Source organism: Malaclemys terrapin, chromosome 3 (assembly GCF_027887155.1).
Source record: "Malaclemys terrapin pileata isolate rMalTer1 chromosome 3, rMalTer1.hap1, whole genome shotgun sequence".
Classification (NCBI taxonomy): domain Eukaryota; kingdom Metazoa; phylum Chordata; order Testudines; family Emydidae; genus Malaclemys; species Malaclemys terrapin.
The window spans coordinates 68,282,433-68,306,534 of NC_071507.1; the positions used below are offsets into that span (position 1 = coordinate 68,282,433).

The following is a 24,102-nucleotide window of genomic DNA, read 5'->3' on the forward strand; positions in this document are numbered from 1 at the left end:
GCGGTTGCCTAGGGTGCCATGATTTGGGGGCACCAAAAAGCGGTGCCCCCATTTTTTTTTTTACAGCGTTCCTACGCCCCCTCCCCGAGCGCGCGGTCGCTGCTCCACTTCTCCCGTCTCCCAGGCTTGCAGCGCCAATCAGCTGTTTGGTGCCGCAAGCCTGGGAGGGGAGGAGAAGTAGAGCAGGGGCAGCGTGCTCGGGGAGGAGGCGGAGCAGAGGTGAGCTGGGGTGGGGAGCTGCTGCACGGCTCCCCGGGGTAGGGGAGTTGCTGCGGGGGGCGCAAAACTTCCTTGCACCGGCCCTGTGTGTTAGTCTGTATCCGCAAAAAGAATAGGAGTACTTGTGGCACCTTAGAGACTAACAAATTTATTTGAACATAAGCTTTCGTGGGCTACAGCCCACTTCTTCAGATGCATAGAATGGAATATATATATATATATATATATATATATATATATATATATATATACACACACACACACACACCATGGAAAGGTGGAAGTAGCCATATCAACTCTAAGAGGCTAATTAAGATGAGCAATTATCAGCAGGGGGGAAAAAACGTTTGTAGTGATAATCAAGATGGCTCATTTCAGACAGTTGACAAGAGCTGTGAGAATACTTAACATCTCCACTCAAAAATAACTTCACGAACCCGTCCACAACTCTCCTCACTATTCCCAGTGAGAAACACAAGCCCTCAGAGCCTTATTGTAACCCTGGAGGAAAACATCTCAGAGGGAACACATGGGAGAGAAGGGACAGACCATCCTGCTGTAATCGCTGCCTGAGGGTTTGGGAATTAGGCACACGCAGCACTCCTGATGCTGCTGACGTGGTGCTAGAGACAGGGCTCATTTCACAAGGAAAATTAACTGGGAAAGGCTGGGTAAAGGGGTAGATGCTGCTGAATGAATCATACATAGAGTCAGGCGTCTGCTCCTGCAGCAGACCATTGGGAAGGCTCCCCGCAACCCCTCCTCCAGCACTGCCCCTTTTCCCCCCTCCTACCTCTAGATCCGTAGTCAGGCAGAGGGAGAAGGGGAGGGGTGGACTGCAAAAGTAGCTGCTCCAGCTACTGACTCATGCACAGGAAGACGGGCAGTAGCAGCTGCAGAAGAGGGATGGCAGGGGGAAGCAGGCGTACCAAGGCAGCAGCATCCTTCTGCCTGGCCTGGGCACTTTACCTGCCAACAGTCACCTTCTCTCAGCTGGCAGATGGGAGGGAAGCCAGAGTAGACTGGACACAGGAGAAGGTGGGTCACGGTTGTATTTCACAAACTGGTTCTTGTCTTCTCACCCCCACTTAAATGCAGAGTGGGGCTTTGGCATATGTGGGTGTGGGGAGGGGAGATCAGCAGCTGAGCTGTTGAATCCAGGCCTGCCTCTCAGTCTGGAGGCTTCTAGAAGAGGAGTTCAGATTCAGACAGACACTTTCATTTGATCCCTACTCCTTCCTTATAAGAGAGACAATGGCATGAATTGCATCTTTGTTGTGCAGCCTGTGGCTGGGATCAGGGCTCTATCTTCAGTGTAAGAGCTGCGGATGGGATAACAACACAGTGTGGGTGGATGGGCTAAGTTCTCTGAGCCACCCACAACGTAGAGATCAGAGTAAATCTTAGCTTATTATTTAGAGAGCACTGTGAGCATACATAACACAGACTCAGACAGGTAAAGAGAACATGGCCTTCATCATAATTTAATGGCTGCAGATAATTCTTTTCCTCAATGTATTATGGTGATAATATGAAATTCACACTAACCTAGCACTGGCAACTCAACAAGAGAAACATTTTGCAGAGAATTGTTGAACTTGAAAAAAAGAGACAAAATCTAAGACTGTTAAGACTGCAGAAAATAAGAGAGAGAAAGACACTATAATTAAAATGATTCAGAGAGCATTATATGTTGGTCTGAGGAAATGAAGGTCTCTGTTAAAATAGTAAATTCTGTCTAGCATGGAAAGTACAGGTAGGGACTATAATAGATAATGACAACAGAACTGCTGCATAATTATTTGGAAATAAGATAATATTAGCATGTTTTGTTTCATCCAGAGTTATTTGTGTTTCTTAAAAAAACATTGCGTAAACCAATTACAACAATAAGATCTCAGGATTAATACTTAGTGAGATAGAATAATACAGCAGTAAAAATACAGGCAGACACTCAAACCATAACAGTTATTCGGCCTGATTACACTAGTCTACAATTTTTGAGAAGTCGTCTGCTTCAGAGATAAAATGTGCTATTTATTATGTATTTTGATGTGCTGAATTCAAATATGACAATTAAAACAACTGATTGGCTACTGTTTCTAAGATATTTAAGTTTTTACATTTTATGTCTATGTATATTGTGTAGATAGTAGAGTTTTAATCATAAATTGTAAACTTAGGTCTTTTCATGTGTTTATGGTTGCTTTACATGATAATATTTCACCTGTCCTGTTTATGTAACACTTTAAAAATCAACAAAAGGGTTATATAAATAAAATTTATTATGAAACAAAAGGCAAAAAACTATTATGTACATAGTTTAGTTCTGTTCAGTGTCTACTTGGGGCTTCTTGGCTTGTCTCTTGTATTCATTAAATGGAGCATCTCTTGTCACTGTCCAGCAATAGTCTACAAGCATAGATGGGCTCCATTTGCCCTGATAGCGTTTCTCCATTGTTGCAATGTCCTGGTGAAATCGCTCGCCGTGCTCGTCGCTCACTGCTCCGCAGTTCGGTGGAAAAAAATCTAGACGAGAGTGCAAAAAATGTATCTTTAGTGACATGTTGCAACCAAGGCTTTTGTATGCCTTGAGGAGGTTTTCCACCAACAACTCGTAGTTGTCTGCCTTGTTGTTTCCGAGAAAATTTATTGCCACTAACTGGAAGGCTTTCCATGCCGTCTTTTCCTTGCCACGCAGTGCATGGTCAAATGCATCATCTTGAAGAAGTTCACGAATCTGAGGACCAACAAAGACACCTTCCTTTATCTTAGCTTCACTTAACCTTGGAAATTTTCCATGGAGGTACTTGAAAGCTGCTTGTGTTTTGTCAATGGCCTTGACAAAGTTCTTCATCAGACCCAGCTTGATGTGTAAGGGTGGTAACAAAATCTTCTTTGATTCAACAAGTGGTGGATGCTGAACACATTTCCTCCCAGGCTCCAATGACTGTCGGAGTGGCCAATCTTTCTTGATGTAGTGGGAATCTCTTGCACGATTATCCCATTCGCAGAGAAAACAGCAGTACTTTGTGTATCCAGTCTGCAGACCAAGCAAGAGAGCAACAACCTTCAAATCGCCACAAAGCTGCCACTGATGTTGGTCATAGTTTATGCACCTCAAAAGTTGTTTCATGTTGTCATAGGTTTCCTTCATATGGACTGCATGACCAACTGGAATTGATGGCAAAACATTGCCATTATGCAGTAAAACAGCTTTAAGACTCGTCTTCGATGAATCAATGAACAGTCTCCACTCATATGGATCATGAATGATGTTGAGGGCTGCCATCACACCATCGATGATGTTGCAGGCTACAAGATCACCTTCCATGAAGAAGAATGGGACAAGATCCTTTTGACGGTCATGGAACATGGAAACCCTAACATCACCTGCCAGGAGATTCCACTGCTGTAGTCTGGAGCCCAACAGCTCTTGCCTTACTCTTGGGTAGTTCCAAATCCCTGACAAGGGCATTCAGTTCACCTTGTGTTATGAGCTGTGGTTCAGAGGAGGAGGATGGGAGAAAATGTGGGTCCTGTGGCATTGATGGTTCAGGACCAGAAGTTTCATCCTCTTCCTCGTCTGACTCAAGTGAGAATGATTCTGGTGCATCAGAAACCGGCAGTCCTTCTCCGTGGGGTACTGGGCGTGTCAAGGCTGGATTCCCACTTTGAACTTTAGGGTACAAATGTAGGGGCCTGCATGAAAACTTTTAAGCTTAACTACCAGCTTAGCTCTGGTCCGCTGCCACCATTTCCCAAATGGATTCCCTCCCTGGGAAGCCTTGAGAAACCTTTCACCAATTCCCTGGTGAAAACAGATCCAAACCCCTTGGATCTTAAAACAAGGAGAAATTAACCATCCCCCCTCCTTCCTCCCACCAACTCCTGGTGAATACAGATCCAACCCCCTTGGATCTAAAACAAGGAAAAATCAATCAGGTTCTTAAAAAGAAGGCTTTTAATTAAAGAAAAAAGGTAAAAATCATCTCTGTAAAATCAGTATGGAAATTAACCTTACAGGGTAATTAAACTTAAAGAGCTCAGAGGACTCCCCTCTAGTTTTAGGTTCAAAGTACATCAAACAAAGAAACACTCTAGTAAAAGGTACATTTACAAGTTAAGAAAACAAAGGAAAACTAACACGCCTTGCCTAGCTATTTACTTACAAGTTTGAAATAGGAGAGACTTGTTTAGAAAAATGTGGAAAACCTGGATTAATGTCTGGTCCCTCTCAGTCCCGAGAGCGAACACACTCACAAACAAAGAACACAAACAAAAGCCTCCCCCCTCCCCCAAGATTTGAAAGAATCTTGTCCCCTTATTGGTCCTTTAGGTCAGATGCCAGCCAGGTTACCTGAGCTTCTTAACCCTTTACAGGGAAAAGGATTTTGGAGTCTCTGGCCAGGAGGGATTTTATAGTACTGTACACAGGACAGCTGTTACCCTTCCCTTTATAGTTATGACAGGGCGTATAGCTGATGGAATGTTTGGATAATACAGAGTCCACTTTTTCTTCTTTGACACACCTTTCCCAACTGGAGGCACCATGCAGAAGTAACAATTGCTGGTATGATCTGTTGGCTCTCTCCAAATCATTGGCACTGCAAAAGGCATAGATTTCCTTTCCCTGTTCAACCACTGGCAAAGATTTGTTGCATAAGTGTTGCAGCATATATGTGGGGCCCACCTCTTGTCCTGATCTCCAATTTTGCAGTCAAAATAAAGGTGATAGGCTTTCTTAACCATAGGGGTTATACTGCGCTTTTGTGATGCAAAAGTAACTTCACCACAAACATAGCAGAAGTTATCTGCACTGTTCACACAAGTACGAGGCATCTCTGCTCACTTTGGCTAAACAGAAATGTGTCCCTTTGCAAAATCAAACACTGACAAATAAGAGAGCACGACACTGTATGATTTCTAGAGCTGATATAGGGCAATTTGTTCAGCAGAGTGATGTAAGCTTCGTTATGATTGCATCATCCATGACTTCTAGGAATAACATGATGCAATTCATATCATGTATGACGCAATACCAGCTTCAGATTGCATCATTCATTGTTTTGCCTAAAAAGCAAGTACTGTCCAAACCCAGTCATAGATTTATTTATAGATCCAGTCAAAGATGAATTTTAGTCATTTCTGGTTTAAATTTAAATCCCTTCCCTTTATAACTCACTTATCCTCCGCCATTCCCAAGTCAAGGGTCGTATATACTGACCCAATAGCATATCTTGAAAACTAGAGGCAATCAACAATTTTAAGTATCATTTTCGTTCTCAGTGACCCAGAATTAGTAAAGTTCAACTACATTTATTTCAGAAGCATTTTGGCTGTAGAGCAGTGTTATGAAACACTAGCATGGTTTCTTCATGCAGAAGTTATTTGAGCCACATGAAATATAATAGATCGTGGAGTTTCAAGGTTAATTTAATCAAGTGTTCCAAGACTTTCAAATGGAAAAAATGTTCAAGACCCATTTTGAGTTGATCATAAAGAATCTGAGCCCGAAGTTCATCTAGAATTGACTGACTTCTAGTAATCTGATGTAACATCCAGTGATGAATAGGGCTGCAGTCAGAATTTACCAGGCCCAAGACAAGATGACAAGTGAGGCTCCCTTCTGTTCTATTTTTCATTAACTTTCTCTTTGTCATCTTCTCACATCCTATTTGTTTAGTTAGATTTGTTTTAATTATTTTACTTTTTTAAAAAGAGGTCTGTGCCCAGTAGAATTCTGTTTGGCTCATCATCATGTATTCATATTTATCTTTCCAGATATAACCCATGGGGCAACACTGTAGGCCACTGAGCAAGTATCTAACTGAGGCCAAGTCCACTGGTCATTACAGAAAATGCTGAGCAGCATCAGTGCCTCTCTCCAGCTCTTTTTCTCACCATACATACGCTCCCTCTCCTTACCTCACCCACCCACTATACTCACTCTGTCCTATCTACTGAGCCAACCCCGTTGCCTTTGATTTCAGTGTAAACATCAGGCCTTCACACTACCCCTCATCACTGTAACCGTTCTACCAGGTGGAGTCAGCAGCACAAAGGCTGGGTTCACTGTCTAGGGCAGTGGTTTTCAAGCTGAAGTATGTGTACCTCTAGGGGTACGCAAGCTCTCATCAAGGGGTAATGGTGGACAATACATTTTATTACACCCTGTAATGGTGGACAATACATTTTATTACACCCTGTAATGGTGGACAATGCCAAGTGTTACTAAATAAAATGCAATCTAATCATAGTTATATGATGATCCTATCTCAGATGGGGATATGCCATAGGCTACATTATTTGGAAAGGGATACGCAGCCTAAAAAGTTTGAAAACCACTGGTCTAGGAGTTTCTCTTAACAACAGACAATGGAACCAGCTCAAGCCCCCTCCCAGTCATCTGGAAAAACAAAACACCACTGGCTGGGCACTTCTAAGAGGTAATACTTCCCCTCTCGCAAGCTCTGAATCTGTGTATAACAAAAGAAAACTTTTATTAAACGGGGACCCAACATGTATTTGGGAAGACACCACAACCATAATTCAAAAGCATCTGACCACAGGCAAACACCCACCCCACAGTGCTTTGGGCAGTGTCCTTTGCCTCAGTTTCGCACCTTATGGTGTGAAACTCCAACTAGCTAACATTCCTTAACACACCACTCCTCTCTCCCTCCACTGCAGCCCACTCACAATTAGCTGTCCTTGGTTAACAAAGACAGAGGAGTCCAGAGGTCTGTTCCTGGGCGGGGTGGGGGTCACCTCCCACCTTTGGGGGCGGGTCTTGAACAATGCCTCTTCTGCTCTCACCTCTGCAACTGGCTCACAGCTGCTGCACTCTCACTGCTGCTGTGTCTCTCTCTCTCCCCCTCCTCTCTCTGTCGCCACTGGCCGCCATCCCCTGCTACTGCTGTCTCCCTGCTGCCGCTCTCTACTGCCACTGCTGCTGTCCTCCATTGATGTGACATCACATTCTGAAGTTCCATCAGCTCTCAGTGATTCCAGCAGGTAGTGGGGAACCTCACTGCTGGTGTAGTTATGTTGCCTTTAACTGTTCCCACATGAGTGCTAAGGCTCAGCCCCTAGACTTGCTCAGCAGTGAGGACAGCTCTAGAAATCACCAACTGGAAACAAGGACTCTTAATTAAGTTTAATCAGGTCTATCATTAAACACTGGAGACGGGTAGATCAAATGGTATCTAGGATGTTTCTCAAATGTGGCAAAACGATCTGCGCCCTATACTGATAGTGAAGTACCCAGGATCACCAGGAAATTATGCTGTGCGTCAGGTGATACTACATCCTCTGGACACACTAAGGATACCATCTGTTGTTTGTATTCTGGTAGTGCCCTCATTGTACGAGGCTCTGGCCACTCATGTGTGGAGACACATTCACTGCATTCAGTAAGACCACTACCATCAAAAGTCCACACAGTCAGGCAGGAACACTTGTCCCAATCCACTCATCTTTAGAGCCCTGTGCGGATACAAAATTTGTATCCGCATCCAATCCACAATAATGATCCGCGGATATAAAGCAGAAATCCGCAGATTTGCAGGGCTCTGGGAGTAAGACATCCCTTACTCCCTGCTTAGCAAGTAAAGTTCAGTTTGGGGTGATCCCCTCAATCAGGGCAGGCTAAGTACAGTTCTGTTGCCCTTTACTCATACACTAAGGATAACCCCTGCATTTGAAAACTAGAGTGATTTGTAACCCACACCAACCAAAAGCGATCACTTTGGCAAAGGAGCTCCATCATGCTGCACACCTAGGCAGACTAAAAGTGTCTCTACAAACAGGGTCTGCTCCTGAAGTCTTCCTCCCCCCCCATGTGATGTGTCACTACACTAGATGTCATGGGAGAGCTCATTCAAACCTTGCTTACATCACCAGAGCACTCTAACCTCCACCCCACACTCACCAGCCACCACCTCTAGATTCTTGTCCCCACAGGATCCTAGAGGATTTTTGTTGCTTCTCCCCCACAAGCCAAGGAAAGGAGTGGGAGTCAAAAGCAGCCGCAGAAATCTTCTCCTCAAAGGTCAAAGAGATGTTGATTTACCTGGCTGCCGGGGTATCTGTTGTGAGTGAAATATTGTGAAACCAACACAAAGGACGCTTAGAATATCTGGGTTGGAAGGGACCTCAGGAGGTCATCTAGTCCAACCCCCAGCTCAAAGCAGGGCCAATCCCCAGACAGTATTTGCCGGGCAAGCCCGGTTTGGTTTTGCATTCATTTGCATTTTAAGTCAACAGAAAAACAAGTTATCAGGAAGTTAAGAAAACAGCCTAGCATCAACACATGGGAGCACAAGGAGCAGGAGCTTTTTCTGGGGATACTGTACACTTCAAAAGAACACATTGCAAAGGATTACTGGACTATAAGAAGTGGAAGGAACTGCTTTGTTATCCATCACAGAGGGAATAAAGGGTCCAGCACTCTTTGCATTCCCTGAATGATGGATCCCCAACCAGGTGGGGCGGGTGACGCTGAAAGGTTGGTTTAGGTAAGAAACTTATCTTAGGCCATGTGTACACTAGCACTTACGTCGGCAAAACTTTTGTTGCTCAGGCATGTGAAAAAATGTGTAAACTGAGCACATTCAGTCTAGCAACCAGAGAGTTACAGAACTGCACAATGCCATTTTTAGAGTCACTTTTGAGAGAAGAACCACACTCGTAAGGGGTTGTTGTCCATATTACTGGAGGATGCCACCGTAAATAGGATTAGCACTCAATATGTTGTTATATAGTACAGTATGTTATTTGCATTCTATAGCATTACATTTGTCATACTGAAGAAAACAGATAATAGTTGCCTCTTTTTCCTTCTGCAGTACTCCCACCAACCAAGTATTTTAAATTTTTCTGGTATCCAGCAAGTTGCAGCACACACAGATGTTTCTCAAATGTGGCAAAATGATCTGCATCCTATACTGATCGAGAGATACCCAGGATCACCAGGAAATTATGCTGTGCGTCAGGTGAGACTACATCCTCTGGACACACTAAGGATACCATCTGTTTGTATTCTGCTAGTGCCCTCAAATGTATAAGGCTCTGGCCACCCATGGGTGGAGACACATTTGCTGCATTCAGTAAGACCACTACCAGCAGAAGACTGAGAAAGATCATCCATAAAGACACAACGTCAAGGCTGACAGGCCCAAAACTTAATCTACTTTAAATTCTATTCCCTAATTTTACGCAGCTCCAACAAGTATTACGTATAAAAGAAAATCAGATGTTAAACATATATTTAAGTGAAAGAGTACTCCATGTATCCTAAAATCAACCCAGCAGGATGTCTTTGCGCTCACACAAACATGACATGTTTGCACAGTTGCCCTTGGAACTTCACATGGAGGGCAAGCCAAATGTTTTCCCTGAAGAGGTCTTGCTGGTTTTGAGGAGGGAGGGCTTACCGAGTTGCCCCAAAGATCTAGCTGTAGTGGTGGGTTGGACCATGATGCAATTTGACATCTTGCCTGCTCTGGATTACTATAGCTTCTCAAGAAGCCACAGTGTTTTTAAAAGGTACATGGGACCAGGACTCAGGGCTTCCTTTGCTGGTCCTTCCACCTATTCAATGTGCCACTTGAGGCAAGTCACTTTACTTTTCTGGTTTCAATGACTACATCTGTAATGTGGGGATATCAATTCTTCTCTATCTTAGAGGAGTAACATGATGCTTAATTCATTAATGCTTGTAAAGCACTTTGGGAGCCCCAGAAGAAAAGTGCTGTAGAACTTTGAAATATACCAGGCCTGCATTTTGCCCACAGTTCTAACTCCACTAACTTCAGGGGAGTTGCATGTAGTAGAACCACGCCTAGTCCTGGTCACTCTTCTAGAAAAGTCCTGGGGAACTTTAGGAAAGGAATGAAACTATAATAAAAAGTTATATAGAAATCACTCTAAAAACCTATGGAATGTAAAGGGACACTGCTATCAGCAATCTAATCAGTTTCCAAAAAGTGAGTTACATGCTGTTGGTGAGAACTGCTTTCTGCATCAGTTGGGCCATGATCTGAAGATACCGTTGAAGATGGCAGGAAGGTTAAAGGAAGGACTCAGCCTTCTCTCTCACACACACACACTCACTCACACTCACACTCTGCCATGACTGGCCAGATATTGTAATACATTAACTAGAGAGATTCAATCTTAGCTAGGTGACATTTTTATTATAATGGCCTTACTAATGGCCTTGTTGAGTGAAACTACTTTTATATAGTCCATCTTCTTAAAATCAGCAATAAGAAGTTAAACAGCACCAGGCCTAGCATGGAACCTTGACTCCCGCATCTCCTGTTAACATTTTGCCATGTTGAAAACTGACTACTTACTCCCACTATTTTTTGTTGCTATGTTTATGTAAACAGACTAATCTAAGGGCTAGTTTGTAGCTAGTTCTGCATAGGTTCACACACAAGGGGAAAGGGCACAAGGGGTCTTTCCCCAGCCCACCTTATACCCCTTTCAAGGACCAGCACAACCCTAGTCCTTGCGCTACACCATTGCAAGGATCAGAAGTTTCCTGCTGCTGGAGCTACTAGAGACTCTACAGGGGGTAAAAAGGGTTTAAAGGTGGGGTGTGACCCTATTACCCTTCCACACCGACAAGCTGAGTTGAATCTGCACATCAGGGGTATACAAACAGCACCTGTTAAATGGTCTCTGCTCTAGGGTGACTGAGTCAGCCGGAACACCTCTTGGGATTCTCACCAGTGTGGAACCACTCTGTGCCCCCAACCAGCCACGCAGGCTGTGGCTTAACAGCACCACCATAGCCCATTGTGTCTAATAAATGAACTTTCCAATCTGTAGCTGGTGGAGTGGAAAAATGAAGCTTGTTTCAATGTCTGTGAGAGTCCATAGTACCCAGTTCTGAGGTTCCTGGGTGATTTACTGGCTGTCAGCCAAACTAAAGGAAAAAATAACAGAGCAGAGTCTGAGGCATGGTAACCACATGGCATGCTCAAGTAGGGGATTTTTGCTGCTATGGGTAACAACAATGTATGAAAATAAAGATCCTTATGACAACATAGAAACACTCTCTATCGTCAGCACAGAGAAGAGAGTTCTGTTAAAACATAATAGAGCAGCTGGGGTATCAAACCCATTCTGTGGAAAGGTCCAAATTCCACTTTTATTTCAGTCCGTGGGCCGAGACGTACAGCTAGGACTACATACTCCCCTCAATCCACTGCAGAACACCCACTGATGACAATGGTAGGTTTACAAACAGGACAAAATACTCGTTGCTGCATGAACTTTCAGAACACTACCCAGAACAAAATGGAAACCATTCAAGGGGACACTCTTGCTCCCACTGAAGTCAATGGCAAAACTCCCATAGACCTTAATAGGAGCTGGCTCAGGCTCTTAATGACCTGATAGTTTTTCCCCTTTAGAGGCTTTTTTCCACTATTTATCTAAATATAGAGAAACATGTCCTTGAGAGAGTACTTAAGAGACCAATAATAAAGATGACGCAGAACCCTCTGTACTGGATACATTTGGGGATATTTTAGAGGCAATCTTTCAAGGCAAGAAGTTGCCTAATATGAGTAGTCTGTTGTACAGGTTCCATTGTTTTCAATTTTGTCCTCACATTGAATTATATTTTGTGTGATTCCATTTTTGAAGTTAGTTGTTCTCCAGTGTTCTGTTCTTTGTGCAGTTTATAGAGAAGAGACTATTTAGTTGTTTCCTGTTGAACTCTTAAGCCTCATTCAAGTCACTTGCTATTTGTAAGGCACATTTCTTGTAGAAAGCAAACAACAGTATTATTTATTGGTACTGCAGTAGCGCCGAGAGGCTGCCATCAGTGATTATTATGCTAGGCACTTTACAAACATATACTAAAACAGGGGTCGGCAACCTTTCAGAAGTGGTGTGCCGAGTCTTCATTTATTCGCTGTAATGTAAGGTTTCATGTGCCAGTAATACATTTTAACGTTTTTAAGATCTCTTTCTATAAGTCTATAATATATAACTAAACTATTGTTGTATGTAAAGTAAACAAGGTTTTTTAAAATGTTGAAGAAGCTTCATTTAAAATTAAATTAAAATGCAGAGCCCCCCGGACCGGTGGCCAGGACCCGGGCAGTATGAGTGCCACTGAAAATCAGCTCGTGTACCACCTTTGGCATGCGTGCCATAGGTTGCCTACCCCTGTACTAAAAGATAATCCCTGCCCCAAAGAGTTTACAATCTTAGCATATAACAAGAGACAACAGGGGAGAGGCCAAGTAAATGCGGTGAAAGTGGAGGAAGAGAAGTTAGCAGTGAAACAATGATGGTGATTATCACAAGGAGAACTCAGTCCATTAGCTGCTTAGCCACAGAAAATGCTTATTATAAATACAGTAGCCCTCGCAGAAAAATTAAAGAGCTGATATTGTAAACTAGCTACTGATATAGTTTGTTTGCAAACATCTGTTTGATGCTGAACAATATTAATGTGATTTTTGTGTGTGCGCAATTCCAGCATATCAAGCGCCGTATTCAAAGATTGCAGGCTGGCTGGGTAGTCGAAGAAGATACATTTCAGGGATACACGCCCTATGGATACCGAACGTTCTCAAATATCATCAGCACCCTTAATCCCTCTGCCAAGCGCCATCTGGTACTTGCTTGCCACCATGACTCAAAATACTTCGGTCCACAGTGGGATGGCAGAGTGTTTGTGGGAGCCACTGACTCAGCTGTGCCCTGCGCTATGTTACTGGAGCTAGCACGTGCCCTGGACAGCCAGCTTCAGTCAATTACGGTACTTGTTTCTTTTTCTCTTTTGCATGCTTCCGTGATAGCTGAGCCTTATGTGGCTTCTGTATTGTCATTCTCAATGATCATCGGCCTGATCTGTCTCCTATTGATGTTAATGGCACAACTCCCATTGATTTTAATGGGAACAGAACTGGGACCCAGGTCTATTACTGTATAAGAGTTTAACTTCACATCATACAAAAAAAATGAGGAAGCATTGATAGATGCACAATGGTATCAGAGAGGTTTGAGCAATTCGATACATGCTATGGAAATGATACATTTTTACTTAGTTGAAGACAGGAGACTTTTTAAAAGATTTCTAACCACAGGATATACAGAACCATGCTTTTTAAAAGTAACCTAATAATGTCAGCTTTCAGGATATAGGATACATTAATAATCTGTTTCTAAGCCTGATGCCATTAAATGAATGATTAAACATCACAAAGAAACACAGTAACACTTCATAATTACATGTAAAGGGTGGATAATTTAATGGAACATAGCCATCGTCATAAACGCATGGATTTTAAGGCCCAAAGAGACTATTATGAACATCTGGTCTGACCTCTTGCGTAATACAGGCCATAGAATGCCATGTAGTAATTCCTGCATCAAGCCCAGTCACTCAAGAAGACATTGAGAAGGGTGTGGTGTATTTCTCTCTGTAACTGCTACGTCTTTGCTTTGTGTGTACCGCACTTCTAAATCTCTAGGAAGTCTACTGTTTTCTGAGAGAGGCAGCCATTTGGAGAGAGAAAGAGTTGCAGCAGCCGGTTACAGAGGAGATACATACACCATGTTCTAATGGCAACTTCACTTCTGTTGTTTTTTTTTCTTGTTTTTCTTAATATGTCAATTATTCAGAATTATGTATGTGGTGGTCTTAGATTCTGGGAAGACATAATACAGGAAATGTAATATATATTAAGTTGTCTTCTCCATGTTGTTAAGAGCTGATTGAAATTGTGCATTGCAGATGGCCCTAGCACCAAGAAGTTTCAGTGGCCCTAAAAAATCCAGGAGCTATGCTACATATTTTGGAGTGCCTTATCTACTATTTCACACATGCAGATATAAAACACTCCTGTAATAGATGTGCCTGGGTTTCATATGTAAAGCTGATCTTCTCTGCAATCTCGAAGTACAGATGATAGATTTTGATTTTGTGGTGTTCTGATGTGAAGTATCTAAGTAATCTAAATATTGTTTTTAGGGCTGCAATTGTTTCCAAAAAGTTGATATAGCACCTTGTAGTGCTAGTAGTGTATTTGGTGATTTGAACATTATGAAGTGTTCCAATATTTTTATCATAAAACTAAGTATGTTATATTACATATATATCCACTGGCCCTTTAAAGTGCTGCTTCCAGAGTTCCAGTGGTGATTTAGAGGGCCCGGGGCTCCCCGCAGCGGCTGGAGCACCGGGCCCTTTAAATCACCGCCGGGGAAGCCGGTCCAGTCTGGACCGGCGTACCGGCTTACTTTCACCTCTGGATATAACGCGGTTTCACCTATAAACGTGGTAAGATTTTTTGGCTCCCAAGGACTGCATTATATCAGGGTAGAGGTGTATTTCCCCAGGGCATATATTAATGAATTGTCATTTAAAAACCTTAATTTTGCATGAACTAGCACAGTTGTTTATATAAACAAATCCTGGCACCAATTTAGAGGTTTGAATCTTTAGCAAGTACTAAGTCAGTATTTAATTTCAACTTTTAATTTCATGAAGAGACAGTATTTTAAATGTGGGTGAAATAATTACTTTGTACAAATGATGGCCTGTGAAATCTGTTAAAGTATTTTGGGATTCATCTGATGAATACATTATCTATGACCTTTTGACTCTACTTGTAATAGCATAATAGTCTATTATGTTCTCGGCCAAATCTATTAATATACAGTGACTTTGAGTTGTGATTTCTATCTCAATGCTCTTCCAATTTATTTATATTTACGTAAAGCTTAAAATACTCTAGTTCATAGATATCTTTTTACATTATTCAGACATGGAATATTTTAAGCAGAAAAAAAACAGGCATAGATACTTCTTTTCTTAAAGTTACTTTAATTCACATTCTCCTGGTATATGTATGGGGGTGATTGAGCTCTGTCTTGCAGTGGAAAGAACAAAGGGGAGTAACTGAAATCTCTACAAAACAGCCGGTGTTTCACAGCGGAGCGGATATCAATATTGCCCTATCTACACAAGGGAAATTTTCTAAGTTTCCCACCATTGTTTACCCTGGTTCAGTTCCATCAGTGGTAGCAAGGTTGGGAGCCTTAGTGCATACAGGGCACTGGATGCCGCCACCACCACCTCCACTTTTTTAACTCTGTTTGGCATAGGATTAGTGGATACAATGGTAAAACCACCAATGGCAACTCTCTAGACTGGGGTCCCAAAGTTACTAATATGGGTGGAACCGACCTGGTATTAGCAATGGTGGAAAATTTTAGGAAATGGCCGCAGTGTAGACAGTGCCTGTGCTGGGAACATGTGGTGGAAGAGGAGAAGACATTCCACATGGATAGCTCCTTTGCAGCCCTAAATACAAATATCATCTTCTCTGCAGATGGCAGTCCCTTGATTTTTTTTTTTTTTTTGGTGGCTGAAGAGGAAGGGTCTTTGTGACACTTTTCAGGATACCTGAGGTGTCCGGGGTGAATCACTACCACCTGCTTAAAGCAGGAGGGAGCCCTGTCTGTGCCCATCAGGGCGACGCTTCACAGCCACTGGCTGCTGGCAACACCACACCGCTCCACTTTGGGGTCTGTGAGCCCCTATCTTCCCCTTTGCAAGCTAACAATTTACATACCTCACTTTGTTACACTCGTGTGCCCAGTCTCTTATCTCTAGATGCCCGCAAGGCACACCAGTGGAAGCAGTGCACCCCAGTTTATCACTCTCCTTCGCACAAGTTGCTTATGTCTATAGTAAAACCAAAGTGAAGTTTATTTAACAGAGCTTAAGACTCAAATAAAAGCAAGTATAAGGGTTTGGAAACATAAGGTAACAGGTAAAAGAAAAAACAAAATACAAGCTATAGCCTATACTTATTAATAATTTACTTTCCTGGCTACTAAGGTATTTCTCATCCAATGAATTCGCTCTTACAGCATTTGTCCAGTCCAGAAAACTAGGATCCACCTTTCATGAGATATCCATTACAGAGGAGAGACTCTGCCAGCCGGGATAACAACTTGTGATTTTTCTTCATTTCTTATACAATGACAGACTACTGTTTCTTACCCCTGGTGGTTTCCTATTCAGAGACTTTTGGGGGGGTTCTTTTGTCTCTTCATAAATCCTCAAGGCTGCACCTAGTCTAGACAGTAAATACTGGGCTGGCTCCATGGATGTCCATGGTTCTCAGTGTTGACTGAGTTAGCCCGGAGACCCGCCTTGCCTCACATGGCAAGTTTCACTTCAACAGTTTTGAAACTCAATATCCTACATAACTAAAATTATTTCCTGTGCAAACATCACAAAATAACCATGACAATCAGCTAGTTCTTAAGTTTCAGCAGAGCCCACACACAGCCCCCTTCGAAGAAGTGAGGTTTATACTCACGAAAGCTTATGCCCAAATAAATCTGTTAGTCTTTAAGGTGCCACCAGACTCTTTGTTGTTTTTGTAGATACAGACTAACACGGCTACCCCCTGATACTTGAGAATTTGGTTAGACACAGGTCAATATACCTGCTTGGGTATGTCTGGGTCACAGTGTTCCCTTTCCATAATGTGGCAACCAGGGTCCAGATACCCCAAAGGGAGAACAGGGGGTCAAAATCACAAAGAGTAAGTAACTGAATCAATTGGTTGTGTACAGTGTTATTGTGTGTAAAAATATGCCAAGGTATTTTATGAAAGCTTGTAATATTTTGAACTTGATGGTCATTATGTATACAGATCTTGGCTATGAGTAAATGTATTTGTGTACGTGTAGAGCTGTGCTCATGATTTGTGCTGCAACATTTAGCTCCATCTCACAGTAGAGTGATGAAGCAATCAGGCAGGAAGGGGTTGCGTTCCCACCCAACCCTAAAGCACCTAGCATTATACAATCCAGGAAAAGACAAACGCTGAGTCATTAGGATTAGTGGGACAACATTAAGACATCCTGTCTGAAATTTCCCCACCCTAAATAATTAAGTCACCATGCCAGGATAGCGACATAGTTTTAAGGCACCCAAAGTTACAAGACAGGCGGTGACAGAACCCTTTACTGGTCTGGGGGAGCCCCAAAATGACACACACATCTGTGCTTTGGTTTTAGGGTCAGATTAAGGCTGCACGTCACCCTGCAGAAAAAGAAATGTCACTATTTTAATGACTAATAGTGCCTTGTTCCTCACTGTTTTCACGAGACTCAGTACACACAAACATGACAAAAACCACAGCTCATTTATGAGTCTGCTTGCTGAGGCAGAACTCATATCAAGGATTACCACAAATGCTAATCTCAGATGACACTAAATGTTTCATCCACCTGGTTCTGTAGACCTCTCTCAAGTTATTGAATTCATCCTCATACAAGTCAGAGATGTGAAACTTCTAACCACCGACAGAGTCCTCATAAAGGAATTGTATCAACACAGGCTGCTTTTAAGGCACATGACAGTCTTTATCGTGATACCACCGTATAGGTATGGGAGGCTGAAGAGTGGTAGTCCTTTCATGTGAGTCGTTAAAAACAGACTACTCATGAGAAAGTTGCAGGATCAGACCCTGTATCAATATGTATTTCCACAGAAATTGAATGTGACATTGCTTTTGACATTCCTCAACAGACCAGCTCAGCCTCCAGGCCAGATCTTTCACTTAAATTGATTTTCTTTGATGGTGAAGAAGCCTTTGTGCGGTGGTCACCTACCGATTCCCTCTATGGATCTCGACACTTAGCTCAGAAAATGGAATCTACTCCCCATCCACCTGGTGCAACAAATACAAACCAACTACAGAGCATTGTAAGTGAAAACTCCTTTAATTTCCAAATTAATTCCTAGTTAAATATCATACAACTAATACAAAGAACTACTGTGAAATCAGCCAAATTCCACCAAGCGAGAACTCCACCAGATAATGGGAGTGAGCATATGGGTTTGGTTTTTTTGTTTTGTTTTTTTTTTTTGAGAGAGAGAGAGAGAGAGAGAGAGACAGAGACCTTACTTGCTTTCTGCTTCTCCTTCCTGTGCCACTTCAGCGTGAAAAGCAGGGACAACTGGAGGCAACTTGCTTTTATTTTTTCTGCAGGAAAAAGTGAGAGTTGCAACTGCTCACACCAGGTCTGAATCTGGCCTATTGCATTTTGCAAATCACGCTGCTCCTTTTTTCCCTGGTTAAAGGTGCTGTTGTATATTAAACCTCGCTCCTGCCTCTCATTAGCTCTCTTCACACATAGTGAGTTGATTACTGGTTCTTTGCTCAGAATTATTGAATTAGTGAAGTCAGAAGTAGCAAAGTCCTACTCTGTCACCTGTACTCATATTTATATGGCATATTATTTCCTTCAAAGACTTTTTAATGAAGCTAAAAGTTTTCATTTTTGTTTTACTCCTATAGGATCTGTTTGTGTTACTGGATTTAATTGGTGCTTCAAACCCAACCTTTCCCAATTATTTTTCAAACACTGCCCGATGGTTTAACAGACTTCAAGCAATTGGTAAGGAGGGTTATCCATCAAATAAGGGCTCAGTCCTGAAAGCCCTCTTCAGTAGAGTCATTCCTCCCCTGGAATTCAACAGGAGTTCTTCATGCAAAGAGTTGTAGGTTCAGACTCTAAACTTGTGGTAACCACTTCCAACCAAAGCAAGTTATTAAAATTTTTAAGGTGCTTGTTTTTGGTAAAGTTGTCCTTGCTAAACTCCGTTTGTTTTACTAACACTTATGGGGGTTTTCAAAGATTTCACAATTTATTACCTGGTTCACATAATTCCATAGTTTTATGAACTGGAAATTAATTTTTCTAAAGAAATAAAAATAAAAATCTAACATTTAGCAGGATCTTGAAAACTGCTATGAAAACTCTAGTATACGTGTGATCTCTAATGAAATGGCCCAATGGGTAGCCTAGAAACATGGGAGCCAGGAAACATGAGTTCTAAGATTGTCACTGTGGGACCTTGGGCAGGTCACATTACCCTCTCCGTGCTTCAGTTATCCTCATTTTACAGGTGGGGAAATAACAGCCATCTTCCTCCACTGACTGATGCCAGGTGAACACAAATAATTGTTTCCAATTGTTTTTCCCTCTTTGATGTGAAAAATATCCTATACTACACGAGAAAAGTTGTTCAGTTGACTATATTATTTGAAGAATATTTTACTGTCAAGTATAATTTAAACTTTGTTTCAATTGTGAATTTTAGAACGAAAGCTACATGGCTTGGGTATGCTGAAGAATCACCCTTCTGAAAGGCAGTATTTCCGGGGTAACACCGCTCCAGGGTTGATTGAGGATGACCACATTCCATTTTTAAGAAGAGGTACTGGAATCCATTTTAAATATTTCCTAATTAGTGTACGAGTTTACTGTAATTTCAGGGGCAGATGCTTATTTTAAGCAAGTGAGCATTGTGTATAGGCCAGCATTTGCTAACCTAGCTCCTTAAATCTGAGGCTCCTAAATACATTTTCAGAGGGGCTAAGCACCACTGATCCCAAAGACATTTCATAGCAGTAGAACACAGATCTTCCTTTTCCAAAAGCACAGCTCCCCACCATCTGAGCTCAAAGGAAGCTCAGTACACACACTAGCCAGTTTGTTACAGCACAATTGAGACTAGTGAAATAATCTATTCTTCTTCACCTTGACATTTCACAAGCATAAAAGGGGAACTTGGCTTAGAGATTTGATTGAGCTGATATCGAGAGCCTTAGACAATCCCAGGAACTTTTTCACTGGGTACTCTAGTGTTTATTCCTCCCTACTTTAATTATGAGGCTTGTACTAATCCCCAGCCTGCTTCTGTTGCCACTCTTGTGTGTTCACTCTAGCCAGCTGCAGGGCTTTGGCAAATGCAAAACTGGGGTTCAGTCCAACCCAAGCTCCTCTGAAGGTCAGATCATGCACAACTGAGTAGGGTGAGGAGCACAGTATGGTACAGCTCATAGTTGAAGAAAGCAGGGCAGGTGCCACTGAGGCATAGCCTGTTAAACACCTTCCATGTGTGAGCTATGGCAAGGATACCAAGAAGAAGTCCCAGTGAAAAGGTGGAGAAGAGCCACTATAGTCACCAGACACTGCAGGTGACAAGCTCCTCTAACATCATGGGTAGGAGGCAGAGAGAGGTGCATCTTACCTGTTTGCTTTTGGGGAGCTGGTAGCAGTATGAACAAGGGGGTGGTAGGGAACAGGATGGGGGGAGGGGAAGAGTGGTAGGTGGAGAATAAATTTCATTGTCCCTCCCACAACCACCCCCACTCCCCCAATGGCTTGGTGCCTGAGGCTTTCACCTAACCAGCATTACAGAGCCGTCATGCTGGGAATTCTGGTTGCTTAGTGTAACAAAGGGTGCTCCATTTTACCAGGCAGTAATGGGGTAGGTAAGGCATCCCAACCAATCCCAATCAGGGAACTGGATAATTGCTATGTAGAACAGAGCAAGGCTAACATTGCGCTACAATAGGCCCATTCAGGGTTGCCCTGGGGGAAAGCTACAGTGGCTACAATATGTCCTGCGCAGCTCTCAGGTAAGCACAGTAGGAGCATGACTGCAAGGCTGAGAGCTGCTGTGACAGTCCAACCATACCTATTCTCACAAGTATTTTTAAAAAGAGTGCTGGGAAGGAAAGGAGACTAATTTTAGGAATCAGAGGGGTAGCCGTGTTAGTCTGTATCCACAAAAACAACGAGGAGTCCGGTAGCATCTTACAGACTAACAGAAGATTCCCTTCTCTTCGTGTGTCAGTATATTTATGCCTGCATCTGTAATTTTCACTCCATGCATCTGAAGAAGTGGGTTTTTTTTACTCACGAAAGCTTATGCCCAAATAAATCTGTTAGTCTTTAAGGTGCCACCAGACTCCTCGTTAATTTTAGGAATTATACAGTGTAAGTGGTGAGCTTCTGTAGTCACAAGCTGGGTAAGAGGAACAATAGAAGGAAGCTCTAGAGATACCAGCTTGTTATGGAGTCACTATATTGAGCAATAGTCTGACTATAGCCCTGGATTCCAAATGACTTGGGTGCTCCACTTGTACTGTAATGCTTGCTAATTTACTCACCCAAAAGGCCTGTGTGCTACCTTCAAATTCCTTCCTCTCTTTCAGGGGTTCAAATTCTTCACTTGATCCCATCCCCTTTCCCTAAGGTGTGGCACACTATGGAGGACAATGAACAAAACCTCAACAAACCCACCGTTGACAACCTCAACAAAATCCTACAAGTGTTTGTGCTGGAATATCTCAATCTGTGATAGCACAGTGGCTCTGAAGCACTGCTCTGTTTTAAATACTGCTACCAGCCCCAAGCATCAAGTTCTTAATCATCTCTCACCACGAGAGAACTGTTATGGAGAGCACTAAAGTAAAGCATGATGTGATGACAACTCTTGTTAGTCAGAGGTCAGCTGTCTTTGGCCTCATAGTCCAGTTAAGTCAGATAAAAATGCCTTTAAACAAGAATTGTTTAAAAATGCCTTTAAAACAGCCTGGAAAGAACCTGGTCCTCCACATCTGACCTGAGGAGAGAGAAGGGAAACCTGAATTTTTCCATGTCACTATCAATGTTTTTAGTCTAGACATTAAAACTAAACAGAATCCAGATCCTGAATGCAAATACTTCCTAGTTTAGGGTTTAGCTGCAGTTTTTATAGAATGAATAACTTTTAAAAGTCCAAAGATGGAAATTCAGAGCTCATTACCAACCATAAGTGTTCAGATTATGCCTGTTTTGAGAATGGTGTGGAGCTACCCCACCCCAGAAGGAGCTTCCAGAATTCCTGGCATGCCGAGGGAAGCACACCTTAAAACAAAAGATCATGTGCTTAATCCCCATGAAGCAGAGAAAGGACCATAAATTTTGTCTTCTTCCTGTCCTGTCCTTTGTGAGGTGGTAGGTTTGTGCTCAACGTGGGGGCAGGAACTACACCTATGCTCTGCCCTTGCACAGGCATGTAAGAGAAGAGTGGCTATTGGGGGGGTGGGGAGAGGGAAGAGCAGAGTTCCTGCACACACTTGTGCATCCATGCAAGAGTCAACCACAGTTTGTCCCAAAATAAATAAGCCCTTGCAGAACCCACCAGGGAGTGGTGGTATTGCAGCACAAAGCAAAAGCAGACCTGATCACATTTTAATTGTGTGCATTTTTTAAAACTACAGGATTTTTAAATACAATGCAAGCTGTAGACTAGTGGCGCTAATGAAATAAACATTAGAGTAGGTGTAAGGTTCCAAAGAATGAGAGTCTAAACACCACACAATGAGGAGCAAACAAAAACATCCCAAGAGTGATAATTGCCATGGCACTGGCCTGTATTTTAGATTTTATACAAATCAGCTTTTCTAAAGCTAAGATCAATATTTCCATAACTTCAAATTCCAATAGAAACTTTAAAGGCACTGAACATTCCCTTGGAGTTTTTGAAACACAAAGTTGCAGCATTGTGCTATTATGAGAACCTGAAAATGAAATTTTGATCTTCTATTTTCATTGTCCAAGTTGAGAGAAATGCAAAAGGTAAAAACAGCACAAGATGGATTTTAAAGAATTTTCAATTTTAATAATTTAAGTCACTGTTTGTAACAAAGGCAAGATTTTTTTAAATGAGATTTTTAAACGTTACATCCTCCTATTAAGATGCAATAATCTGGATGCATTTTCTAAAACAGAGCACAATAAACTTAAACACCTGTTTATCTAATTTTAAAGTAAATGTACAATAAAAGTTGTCATATTAAATAAAAATTATTTGGAGTCATTGCTAGTATGTGCATGTTTTACAGGTTATGAATAATTTTAAGTTTTAATCATTTGAGGTTTGAACATTAATAAGGTTACGCTAATATCCAAGCGGTATATAAGACACCTATACAATGTCACTAGGCAGAGAAAAAGCATTAACAAAAGGGAAAGGTACAGAAACTGTCATGAGTTTAAAGGCTTCTAAGTTATTAATTTTTAAAAAGTGGTTTGTTTGCTGTGGTTTCATGCTCTGTAAGGCCTCTGAAAATAAAATGTATTGGCATTTGTAACATGTATGACATATATGTGGTTAGATGCTGTTACTAAGAAACTGCCTGAAATTATAAATTCCTACAAGTCTATTCATTATTTTACACTAACTCACCCATAAAAATGTACTCCCGTCTGAAGTGTGACCTACAAAATCAGTATGGCGCATTTAAGGGTCCCCACTGCTCCTGAGAAAAGTGCTACACTTTTATTCCTGTGTCACTAGCCGACACCACCAGCTTTCTGAAGTGTCTGAGGTTTCCTCTGGAAGGTAAATTTTTATTCACTTTGCTAAGGGTGACCGTATGTCCTGTTTTGACCAGGACAGTCCCTTTATTAAGTCCTGGCCCAGCTGTCCTGACTTTTTTGGCAAAACTGGGCATTTGTCCTGTTCGCTCTTGCCAACTGATCATCAAGCTGTCAAGAGCAAATGGGACAAATGCCCAATTTTACCAAGAAAAGCGGGGTGCCACCCCTAGCAGGGCACGGAGGAACATGGAGGAACGGAGGGGATGACTCGGGCAAGTGGCTTGGGCCAGTCCAGCCCCACATGAGCGGGGAGAGGGGTTGGGCAAGCAGCTTGGGCTGGCCCCGCATGGGCTGAGGGGTGAGTGGCGCAGACCAAGGGGGATTAGTGGCTCGGGCCAGCCCCATGAAGGTGGGGGGGGGGGGAGCAGCGCAGGCCAGCACCGCACTGGGTGGGTGGGGAATGACTTGGGCCAGTGTCTGACGACAGTGCCGTGCAGGGGGGAGGCACGCAAGGCTTAGGCCAGTCTGGGGGAAGGGGGGGGAGGAGGGAGGCCTCAGGCTAGCCCCAGGCAGTGTCCCTTTTCCCCTTTGCTACCAGCTCCCTATTTAGGGCCTGAACTGAAAGGCACTTAGCAGACATAGATCTCATTGACTTCAATGGGT

General features: G+C 42.5%; 1 protein-coding gene across 1 annotated transcript; it reads left to right on the forward strand.

Annotated features, from left to right (window-relative positions):
• The first annotated feature begins 1,058 nt into the window (after positions 1 to 1,058).
• QPCT (glutaminyl-peptide cyclotransferase) lies at positions 1,059 to 23,268 on the forward strand. The gene is made up of 7 exons (XM_054021270.1): positions 1,059 to 1,257; positions 9,069 to 9,215; positions 12,728 to 13,009; positions 17,807 to 17,983; positions 18,579 to 18,678; positions 19,385 to 19,501; positions 21,288 to 23,268. The coding sequence occupies exons 1-7, from the start codon at positions 1,087 to 1,089 to the stop codon at positions 21,431 to 21,433; spliced, it is 1,140 nt and encodes a 379-aa protein (XP_053877245.1). The 5' UTR covers positions 1,059 to 1,086; the 3' UTR covers positions 21,434 to 23,268.
• Positions 23,269 to 24,102: the final 834 nt, after the last annotated feature.